General features: G+C 34.0%; 1 protein-coding gene across 2 annotated transcripts; it reads right to left on the bottom strand.

Moving 5' to 3' along the window:
- Positions 1-501: 501 nt before the first annotated feature.
- On the bottom strand, positions 502-10,874 carry LOC134280023 (uncharacterized). Of its 2 annotated transcripts, none has more exons than XM_062762454.1 (5): positions 10,534-10,874; positions 7,082-7,712; positions 6,917-6,979; positions 6,465-6,503; positions 502-4,859 (listed from the first exon to the last, which is right to left on the bottom strand). In XM_062762454.1, exons 2-5 carry the CDS (start codon positions 7,677-7,679, stop codon positions 943-945), a joined length of 4,617 nt encoding a protein of 1,538 aa, XP_062618438.1. In that variant the 5' UTR covers positions 7,680-7,712; positions 10,534-10,874; the 3' UTR covers positions 502-942. The 2 variants fall into 2 exon arrangements, with proteins under 2 accessions (XP_062618438.1, XP_062618439.1); XM_062762455.1 differs by having other exon boundaries at positions 10,705-10,874.
- Between the last annotated feature and the right edge of the window lie 1,099 nt (positions 10,875-11,973).

Raw genomic sequence — 11,973 nt, 5'->3', positions numbered from 1 at the left:
GATTACTGTTCGTTATCTTAATTTACTTCTCTGCTGCTATTTTGTATTGTTTTATGGACTTTGATATTGAATACTGTTCGTTAGCTCCATATCCTTCATTGTTGATGGTTGTCCAAAATGTCAAATGTGTTAGTTTGGTACCCAAAGGAAGATCTTGTCAGAAGAAATACACATGTGAAATTCTTGTCAGTCTTAATGCTTAAGTCGGATGTGCTGCTTGTCATGATGTCATACTGGGATCTTTACTATCTTAATAAAATTGCAGAAATTGAGTGCAGAAATGAACTAAAGCCTTGACAAATGAAATGATATTGTTGAGCCCTTAGCGATTCCGTATGAATATCTGATTTCTTATTGCAGCGCCACCTCAACCCAGGAGCAAAGGTTTTAATCAATTTTAAAAATATATTATCTGAACATGCTTGCAAAATGATATGTTATTTATTGTAACCCCGCTTTTTCTTAAAAAAAGACGCTATGTGAACAAAAAACAACATATGCTTAAGATTGCTTGTCCATTTTACTTTTAAATAAACAACTCAAATCATAGTTCCCATGTATAAACTTAGCAAATACATTAAAAGAAGTAGCTTTTTGAGATATTTATACTGAAATTTAAAATCCATATCAAATAATGATTGCATATAATTAATGTACATGTAACCATTAAACAAAACGTTTGTTAAAATAAACTTCAATATGAGTGAAAAATTCTCGAGCAAGATGTTAAACGGCAAACAGACAAAAATGACCTGTAAACTTTGTCAGATGATGGAAAAATTTAAATAAACTTTTTTTCACTAGGCTATCATACACATTTACGCTAAAAGTATCTGAATACTAGTATATAAATTCATACAGAATATCGCCTCACATGTTTCTTTACCTCACTAAGCACTCTCTTGTACTCGGGCCCTTTACGTCTATCAAACCTGGATGATTTCACAGTCGCCATGTTCTCTCTAAAATAGACACGCCTCCTTTGTTAAACGCAGAACTCAAATTTAAAAATGCCCATCTGTCTAACGTAGAATCCTGTTCATTGTACCTAACCCTGAAATTCACATCCGTCCCCGCCTCAAGGAGAATCCGTACCTTTTCTACTCTGTCATTAACATACCCTTCATCAACCAGTGTAAACAACAGAGGTCTAACATCTGACTCATTATTAAAATCACGGTACAGTTGTATCATCTGATTGGAATCCAAGCCCAGATCTAAGAGATGTCTCAGTATATAATATTTACCATGTGTGATTGTTTTATACAAATCTCCCAATTTATTTATATGCCATACTCGTTGCCGTGTCACCACCACATCATCCTTACTATCAGTCACAACGGCGCCTTGCCTTATGTTTACCAGACACTCGTACAAATGTAAGTTCAAATTAATCAACCGACATCTATCCTCAGTGTTAACCAATTGTTTTAGAACATCAAATTGACCCCTTACTAATGCAATACACAAAGCTGATAGACCATCTTCAGTACAAAGAGTTGAGTCTGCCCCATAACTATTTAGCATCAGTAGAGCAGGTTTGAGAGTATCTGTACTAAATAAAATAACCTGATATAAAAGAGTTCTTCCGAAACTGTCCTTTATATTAACAACAGCACCTGCCTCTAGCAAAATCTTCATTACACTCATACGTCCACTTAAACATGCTGCTGTCAGAGGTGAATCATTTTCAACTTGTGGATTGACATCCGCTCCTGTCTCCAGCAGTATTTTGACTACATTTATATGTCCACCCCTACATGCTGCTACCAGAGGCGTCTTACTTTTATCTTTTAGATTTACATCAGCCTCCGCCAATAGCAGATCCTTAACTATACTTAGATGTCCACCCGTACATGCTGCAGTCAGTGGGGTGATATATGTACCCTGTGGATTGACGTGTGCCCCTGATTCTAGCAGAATATTCACTATAGTCTTATGTCCATATTTACACGCTGCTATTAGGGGTGAACCATTTTCACCTTGAGGATTGACATCAGCTCCTGCCTTTAGCAGCTCATTTACTATACTAAGATGTCCAGCTTCACATGCTGCTGTCAATGGTGTTTCAAAAGCACCTGGAAGATTTATATCAGCCCCTGCCTGTAGCAGCTCCTTTACTACACCCATATGTCCACTCCTACATCCTTCTGTCAATGGTGTATAATCCTCACCTTGTGGATTTACATCAGCGCCTGCCATTAGCAACTCTTTTACTATATCTATATGCCCACACTTGCATGCTTCTGTCAGAGGTGTATTTTCACCCTGTAGATTGACGTCAGCCCCTACCTGTAGCAACTCCTTCACTAGACTGAAATGTCCCTTCTCACATGCTGCTGTCAATGGTGTATAAAATAAACCTTTCAGATTAACATCAGCCCCTGCTTCTAGCAGCACCTTTACGACACTCATATGTCCCTCCTTACAGGCTTCTGTTAACGGTGTATCTTTATGATCTTGTAGATTGACATCAGCCCCTGCAGCCAGCAACGCTTTCACTACATCTAAATGTCCACACTTACATGCTGTTCTGAGTGGTTGATTAGATAAACCATTGACATCAGCTCCGATCTCTAACAAGTACTTCACTAGACTTATTTGTCCACTCTCACATGCTTCAGTCAAAGGTGTATTTAAACCGTGTACATTGACGTCAGCCCCTGCGTTAACCAGCTCCTTTACGACATTTATATGTCCGCCAAAACATGCTTCTGTCAGTGGTGTTTCATTTGCACTTTCTGGATTAACATCAGCCGCCGCATCTAGAAGCTGTTTAACAACACACAAATGCCCCTTTCTACATGCTGCTGTCAGTGGAATATCATATTTATCTTGTGGATTCACATCAGCCCCTGCTTTTAGAAGTTCCTTCACCACATTAGTATGTCCACTCTCGGCTGCAGCTGTAAGTGGTGTTTTATGCATACTTTGTGGATTAACATCAGCACCTGCTTCCAGAAGCACTTTCACTATACTGATTTCTCCTCTCTCACATGCTGCTGCAAGTGGTGTGTCATTCCATATCTCATCAAAGTGTGAATGTTCATGTTCCCTGATGATTTTATCTAGATTGACGTGTTTGATAAATATTTTAAAAGTCTCTAAATCCCCACTGTAACAACTCAATATGAGTAAGCGACGTTGTTCACAAACAGATTGATTTATTGAATCACTCCATGGTTTCAGAGGACATAAATTGTCTGTTTCATTGTTTGCTGCAGTGATCTTCTCGCCTTTCTTTATTATAAAGCTTAACGCAGGATGAAAAGGATTCAAAAACACTTTAGATTGTGTCTCTTTGTGTCGTTCTGTTTGCTCAAAAATGTATTGTAAAATCTCACTGTGTCCGTAATAAACCACCCAACTGATCACCCTCACGCTGTGTGTTCGTTTTCTTAGGGGTGGCTTTCTCATATTTATCAAGACCATCTGTCTGTGAAACTCATTCATCGCCTTATCCCTCTCCTCATGCTCCTTTCGTATTACACATTCACCTATACTTACTACCTTGGACGCATCATTTTGCTCCAATAGAAACAGAGATTTTAATTCTGTGTAAGGCTTTCTTTTTAATACTTCAGTAAAAGCTTTGCACACCTTACGCTGTTTTAAAACGTTATTAGTGAAAACGTTAAACAGTTCCATATTTTCTACATCTTTATATAAACGTTCTGCTAATAAGGAATACTGATCCTCTGTTAACCTTATACAGAGATCAAATGATTCCATGCCAACCTTGCTTTCGCAACTGAATGCAACATCCTCTTCCACCTGTTCACATCTGCTTCTTAATGAATTTTCATTTTTATATTTATTTAGAAACTCCTGATTTTCATATTTCTGAAGTTTCACATTGTTAGCAATATAGCTACTGCTCATAAATTGTAAAATCAGTTCTGGAAACTGACAACCAAAATGATAGGCAACGATTTCAAACATGGAATCATGCACAAGGCTGTATTCAGTATCACAGAGTTTTGTATATGTCCCTTTCATATGTGACAATGCATCAACAAATCTAAAATTATCAGTTTGCCTGCTAAGTTTGCATTTCAATAGAACATTATTTTTCATTTCATTAAAGTTTTGAAACATTGCTTTCTTTTCTATTTCTTCTGGGAATTTTTCTGAAATTTTGTTTTCATTCATCGTGCATAAAACCAGAGAAGCATAGTGGACTTTGTTTTGCTTTTTCATTTCTTCAAGTTCCTTCAAAATGCATGGCACTGGATTTTTAAAAAATGCTGACCCATACAACTGGAATTTCTTTTCTGATGAAAATAATTTGCACAGATAGGGAAACATTCTTGATACTGAAGTCAAACTTGGAGACAACAGACCTACATCTATGTTGTATCTTATCAATATGTTAGTTTTGTCAGTGTTAGTTAAAGCAAATTTTTCACTGTGTAACAGAACAATATTGCTTTGATCTGTAAAAAATGAACTTGACTCAATTGTTTTTCTATATACAGCTTCTCTACATGTCATGATAGTTTTTGACTTTGACATAACAGGTGTCATTATTCTATCTTGGTAATCATGCAAAAGGTTTAATTTTGTCTTTTCAAGTCCAAATACACCTACCACATCATCTAAAACAAAAACCTGTGGATTATTGGGATCACAATAGTCCTCTATCTTTCTGATGTCTCTGATGGGTACAATCTCATATCCTTCCTGTTGTAACATCAGGGCGATGTGACGAGCTGTTGCTGTTTTCCCAGATCCTGGGACTCCAACAAATGTCACATGAGTCTGATTCTTCACTTTTTCCAGCATTTCATGGAATTTGTATGACTCATAGTAAACTTTGTCATCCTCTTTCCATTGTAACATATCAATCTCATGAATAGCTGCAGATAGAAATCATTCAAAAGAATGAAATTTATATTGAAATTTCTTTGAAACCTAAATTTCCAAATGTGCATTTATAGGTTAGACAATAAACAGAAACTGCAAATCTACATTTGTAGGTGAGATAAGATTAGAAAATGTGAATTATTTAATATTTTTTTTTTAGATTGAACGTGAATAACAGTAAAAAATCATTTGACCTTGACCAAATTCAAACTTGACGTCTATCATTTGGTAGAATAGCTGTATATGCAATTTCAACTATATACACATTTCCCTACAAACGCCACAGAGAGGAAACAGAATTTTTTCCTCTAAGCTTGAGGGATTACTCTGTCAAAAATCATCAGACCACGACTAAATTCGAATTTGACTTGTATATTATACATTTATTGCATGATAGTGAGGGAATATGAAGACTTATTCAGCAAAAAAAAAATCGAGGGGAATATGATATTTCTTGGCTAATTAAGTCTTCATGTTTCCCGAACATTCATGCAATGAATTGTTTATTATACCGAAACAAGCAAAACCTTTGAAACAAACAAAAACAAACAAAAACTTTCAAATTCGGCACCTCTCTCAAATTCATTTACGTAAAGTTACTATAATACATTATCATCAGTTTTGTGACGTCAACCAGGCTATTGTGACGTCTCCTTCTATCGGGAGTTTTCGTTCAACGAACAAGAACTATATTGCGGGAAAATACACTAGGTGTTCCGAAGAGGTGGAATATGATGAAAAGCGTGCCGACGGCCGGGAAATATAAAGTTTTATGGCCCGATCACATGACAACTTAGAACCAATCAGATAATGCGTTGTTTAGAATATTTTTAGAATATTTATATTAAGGTATAATAATGATATTTCGGATACCTGGGATATTTAAACAAATTTAAAAGTCATAACATTTCAAAAGTAGGCCTCGATGACCTACATTCTGGTTGACATTCTCCCAAGATTCAAGATGCATCATCCATTGTAGCTCCACTCTATCCCGGGTCTCATTATTTGAACAACCTAGAATCTACATTACCTGAGGTTGATTCAATATAAATGTCTAATCATAGTTCTATAGTAGATCTTTGATTGTCCCTTGTGGCCCTACTCTTCCTCCTTGGGTATAATTTGAACAAAAAACTTGAATCAACAACAAATGAGACTGATTAAAAGTAAATATGACCTTTTCTAGTTGTGAGTAATTTCAAAACATTTTCCAATATATTCTTTAGCTATATGAAAACTTTGATCATCCATTGTGGCCCCAACCTGCCTCAAAACGTTCTGATTTGTACAAACTGTTAAGTACACTACACGAGGATGCTTCCACATAAATATATCCATTGTAGCTTTCCTGTTCTTGAGAAGAAAAGTTTTGAAGATTTTCCTTTAAATTCCAAAGTAAAACTTTGATCATCCTTTTTTTATGCAAAAATATCCCTTTTACTCAATAAATAAAAGTATTTCTCTGTTCTAAATTTAATAAAGTATTTTCTTATCACTGTTTTCATTTATTGATACGAAGTATATGTTTAGCTGAAGAACATTTTGGTGCCTTCACACACGTTTGATTTACATTTATTTTAACCAGATCCACATACCTTTCACATTTGGGGGAACAGCTGCAATTGATATGTCATCTGAAAAGAATATAACTTTAAAAAAAATCACACAAGTACAAAGAGAATTAATTACTATTACTATGAGTCAATTCAAAACTACTACCCGGTATCATCCTGAAAATTTGATTGCTTGATGTCCAACAGTAAAAAGGATTACTGTATACAGGGAAAATTTCGCCCCTTTCGCCTTGTTCCTTATTGGGCGAATTTAAAACTTTGCGAATTTAAATTACACAGCATAATTTCTTATACAAAACTATTACTGGGCGAATTTAAAACGGGGCAAAATAGTTCGCAATTGCAAAAGGGCGAAAATAACCATGTATACAGTAATATTGTAGTACATTAATCTACATAATTTTGGACAAAACTCCTAGGCCCCTTGGGGGTAGTGTTCTAAATTTACTTAATTAAGAAAATAGTATACTTACCAATAATTTTCAGCATTTTGTTTTGACTCTCAATTCGATCTGTATCTCTCTCTTCTAGTTTACCTGAAATTATGAAAAAAATTTAAAGAAAGAAGTAACTTGCAGAAATGGTTTGAGTAGTTTTAAAAATATTCGTTTTTGTTCAGGTAAGGTTTTCAAATTCACGTTTAAGTCCGTCCACTATTTCTCCTGATGCTATATTTTCTTCAGCCTGGTTTCTCAATTCTTCAAGGTAGTGATGGTCATCAACAGGGTCCATTGTCTCATGTCTCAAAAAATCCACCTCTTTTTCAAAATGATTTCCATTGTTAAGGAAAGAGTCAAGATCCACAACTGCTGATCTAACAGTGGACCAGATGGTGTTGAAATCAGCATTGGAAAGTATTGGGCTGGAAAGATTTAGACAATGATTTCTAGCGATGCAAATCCTCTCGATGTTGGCAGAGAGAGACCTGTCCGTAGGATCTGGGTCATTGCCCCAACCATTATTGTGTGGTGGTATGCCACAGATGTTTCTAAGCAGTATATTCAATAAAGGAATATCCATATCACTATAATTTCCAGCATAAGTACTACCACGAGGTAAAATAAGATTTAACTGTGGCACTGTCAGACGAGGTAGATTACTTATCTTTTGTACAATGACGTGTTGAAATGTCGACGGCGGTACATGACGACGTAAAACATCCCTCAGTTGATCTGTACACGGACCCAGGAGAAGTCGACACGCTCTACACGCATTTGTTGTCTCCTCTGTAGACATGGTAGAGGAGAATTGTATTCAATCTACGCTTTTCTAAAAAAAATAATGAAATTATTACAATTAACATGATTTAGAGAGTCTTGTTATTTTCTTGTACAGCTAGGCTGTTAACTAGTGTTACAAGAACTATGTTTTAACATAATGTCCAGGAATGTATTACATACATAAGTTTTAATCTTAAAAATCAGATCGCTAAACTGTTGCTGGAAACTTGAATAAGACAATATGGTCAAATCAAATAAAGTTTTGTAGCGACTAAGTCTCCTTGTGATAGTTTTTTTAAAGATTTTTTTTTCATGACATTGATTATATTTTTAAAACTATTTTTTACTTATTAAGCATTCATTTATTAATAATAATAATAATAATAACTAGATGAGATCTCGTTGCGAGCAACGAGTAGGTCTTCCGTTGAATTTCTTGATAAGATTAGATGTGATTTTGACTGAGATATTCGTTAAAAGAGAATGACAATAAGTTTTCCTTCATTAATTTTAAAGTTTCTGTTTTTTATCACGATATTCTGATTATTTTTTGTTCAATATGGATTATAAAAATACTCCCTCTTTTCGAGACGTAAAGCATAAAAAATATATCAATTTGGCCCCTTGTTACCACTTATTACGTAACATATGATCAAAATTGTATCATATATTGTTGCAAATCGTTCAGATAAATACTTTTGCTTCAGTAATGTATAACAAAATATTGATCATATGAATGTTAAGATAAAAGATTTTGGCCCCTCTGAGCCCCTAATTTGAGGGGTCAGCACCATTTTCTTGATATCAAATGAAAGGTCTTGTGATTTTGAAGATTTTTTGTTTAACACTTATTCAGAGATTTCTTTTCGTTATTGAGATATGCTAAATGGAAACATTTAGGGGCCACCCCGCACAAGTCCTTAATGGGGCCGTTTTACAAAAAATTCAAAATATGCATATTGTAAAAGAACATTATTCCGGCCATCTTTTGTTCAATATTGCTCATCAAAATATTTCCCCTTTTCGAGATATAAAGCATCAAATATTTGACATTCTGGCCCCTCGTGACCCCTTATTACGCAATATATGATCAAAATTGTATCATATATTGTTGCAAATTGTAAAGATAAATACTTTTGCTTCAGTAATGTGTAACAGAATATTGATCATTAGAGAGTTATAGATAAAAGACTTTTGGCCCCTCTGAGCCCCTAATTTGAAGGGTCAGACCCTTTTTCTTGATATCAAGCAAAAGAACTTGTTATTTTGAAGATTTTTTGTTCAACAATTATTCAGAGATTTCTATTCGTTGTGGAGATATGCTAAATTGAAATATTTAGGGGCCACTCCAACAAGTCTCTAATGGGGCCGTTTTATAAAAATTCAAAGTATGCATTTTGTTTAGAACATTATTGTGACCATCTTTTGTTCAATATTGCATATCAAAATATTCCCCCTTTTGGAGATATAAAGAGTCAAATATTTGACATTCTCGCCCCTTGTAACCCCTAATTACGTAACATATGATCAAAATTTTATCATATAATGTTGCAAATCGTTCAGATAAATACTTTTGCTTCAGTCATGTATAACAAAATATTGATCATTAGAGAGTTATAGATAAAAGACTTTTAGCCCCTCTGAGTTCCTAATTTGAGGGGTCAGCCCTTTTTTCTTGATATGAAATGAAAGGTCTTGTGATTTTGAAGACTTATTGTTCAACACTTATTCAGAGATTTCTATTCGTTTTGGAGATATGCTAAATTGAAATATTTAGGGGCCACTTCTACAAGTCCTTAATGGGGGCCGTTTTGCGAAAATTCAAAGTATGCATATTGTTAAGAACATTATTCTTGCCATCTTTTGTTCAATATTGCTTATCAAAATATTCCCCCTTTTCGAAATTTAAAGCGTCAAAAATTTGACATTCTGACCCCTAGTGACCCCTAATTACGCAAGATATGCTTAAAAGTTTAAAATATATTATTCCAAATGGTCTAAAATAAAAAAATATCGAAAAATTGAGCAGAAAAAGTGATAAAATTTTTTGGTCACACGGATGATCGAACCCGGGTCACCCGCGTGACAATCCAACGCGCAAAGCATTTGGCCATTGAGATCGCCGCTTCGCGTTTTCAAATGCAAATATCTCAAGATTAGCTTTTTCGATTTTCAAACAAATTACATATTTCGCTTCTGCAAAAGGGCTCTATTCAAATCAAAAACAAAAATATTTTTTAAAAAAAGTTGAAAAATTGCGTTTTTTAAATTCGCTTCCGGAACCGACCGGAAGTGATGACGACGCATGAAAAGGCGATTCTGCAACGCTATAAATCATGAACTATCATCTCAAATTAATCTTCAGTTCATATCTTAAGCAGTTTTCGCTATTAAATCAAGACAAAATTGCATTTCAAAATTAGAAAATTGTCGATATCTCACGACCGGAAGTGACGTCATGAAAACGCTTGAAAACGTATCAAGAGAGATTGATTAGCTATTACATATGAAAATTTCATGTAAATCGACCGAGCCGTTTCTGAGAAATCGCGTGCACAAAATCGGTTGGAATAATAATAATAATAATAGGGAAAAAGAAACCGAAGAATAACAATAAGGTCTTCCGTAGGAAACGGAAGACCTTAACAATAATATGTGCATATATCTTAAGTTAGATGCTAATGTTTTCTTTATTTACTTTGCTTTTAGTTAGTGTTTTTTGATATTTTGGATATGAGTTAGGGTCTTGAAGTTTGTGTATTGAATTTAGAAAGTAGAATAGATCTATAGCGGCGCACATATTGACCTATTTGTGCATGAGTCAAAGTAGTCCAAGTCCTATCCTAGGCCCTTATATTATTCATACAGACCTTGTCAAGTCAGGTTGTGTAAAAAGTCCCATGTATAAAAAGAATTGTCGTGTTTTCCTCAAAATCTTCTAATAATGTCACAATAACGATAAAAATCTATAATTGATGTTTGTTCACAGTCTTTTAGTCATCATGTGCAGTACTCACTTACTAAACTAGACCTGCGCTCACCATTTCACGTTTGATGTCCGTACAGTAGTAAATATTATATTCCGTAACCATCAAGAATGGTTCTTTAGATAACTTCAGGAAAAAAACCTTGTCTTTAGATAAAAAGTCAGATAAACACAGCCTTCCTACCAATATATACAAAGGATAACACCAGGCTGTGGATGCATCACTTCCGCTTTATGCTATATAAATGGGAGTGAAGTTTAGAGGCGGATCGATGAACTTTGTTCGCAAAAACATATTTGTTCTGTCTTAGATTTACCAGTGATATTCGCTTAAAGTTTTATAGGGAAATCTACTTTCAAGATTAAGTTAAAATCAATTTACTATTAGCAAATATGGATGAATTGAAATATTATGACCGGCAAATTAAAAAAAAAACTTTCTAAAAAAAATCATGAATATTTTTATATACCAACATATGCTATATAATTTCAAGTCACAATGGGATAAGCAAATGCATAAAAATGTTAAATTTTTATTACATTTTCATTGGAAAAGACAATATTACTGCAGATTGACTTTCTTAAATAGAAATTTCCACTTATACTGTCTTAAAATGACTTTGTTATATCAAATTATAAATGATTATGTATTTTACTGTTTTATTCAATATCAATTCATATTAGTATTATATACTATAAAATAAGTGGAACTGTGGGACTGAAAAACCCTTGACCAGGGTTTACACCCCAATTTAAAGTCATTGAGAGTCATTATTTTTGTATTAATATATGTTATTTTGCTGCATGCATTGCCCAAAGTTATATTTCGAATAAACTATATTACAAAATACCTCGTGCAAATTAACGGAAACATAAAAAATTGCTAGATTTAATTATTTTTATTCCTCACACAATTAAGCAGAAATATTTTCTTTTCCAATGAAAATCTAATTTTTTATGCGCTTGTTAATATCCAATTATGACTTGAATTTATATAGAGTATGCTGGTATATAAAAAAATGACCTTTGAAATTGATGGTTTTTTTTTCAAAAGATATTTTTAATTTGCCGGACATAATTTTTAAATTCATCCGTATGAGCTAATAGAAAATTGATTATTAATTCATCTTGATATAATATTTGTTTCTTTATACACAGTATCACAATCCGCATGATATCATAAAAAATTATATCATGGAGCAACCCCATGACAGAAATAACGTAAAAGTATCATTTCAGGAAAGGAAAAAAATTGTTTTGCGAACAGAATTCATGGATCCGCACCTCAAATTCACTCTCACATATATTAAGAGTCACAAAAGCG

Source organism: Saccostrea cucullata, unplaced genomic scaffold, assembly GCF_032062105.1.
Source record: "Saccostrea cucullata isolate Sc308-1 unplaced genomic scaffold, CSIRO_AGI_Scuc_v1 ctg5861, whole genome shotgun sequence".
Lineage (NCBI taxonomy): Eukaryota > Metazoa > Mollusca > Bivalvia > Ostreida > Ostreidae > Saccostrea > Saccostrea cuccullata.
This window is presented reverse-complemented; position numbering and strand designations above follow the sequence as displayed.

Bases quoted from the DNA above. Each gene is read 5' to 3' on its own strand.
- LOC134280023 (XM_062762454.1), bottom strand. From the start codon at position 7,679: ATGTCTACAGAGGAGACAACAAATGCGTGTAGAGCGTGTCGACTTCTC. The intron at 6,504-6,916 runs GTAAGTATACTA...TATTCTTTTCAG, and splicing joins CAAAATGCTGAAAATTATTG to ATGACATATCAATTGCAGCT. The intron at 4,860-6,464 runs GTATGTGGATCT...TTCTATCTGCAG, and splicing joins TGTTCCCCCAAATGTGAAAG to CTATTCATGAGATTGATATG.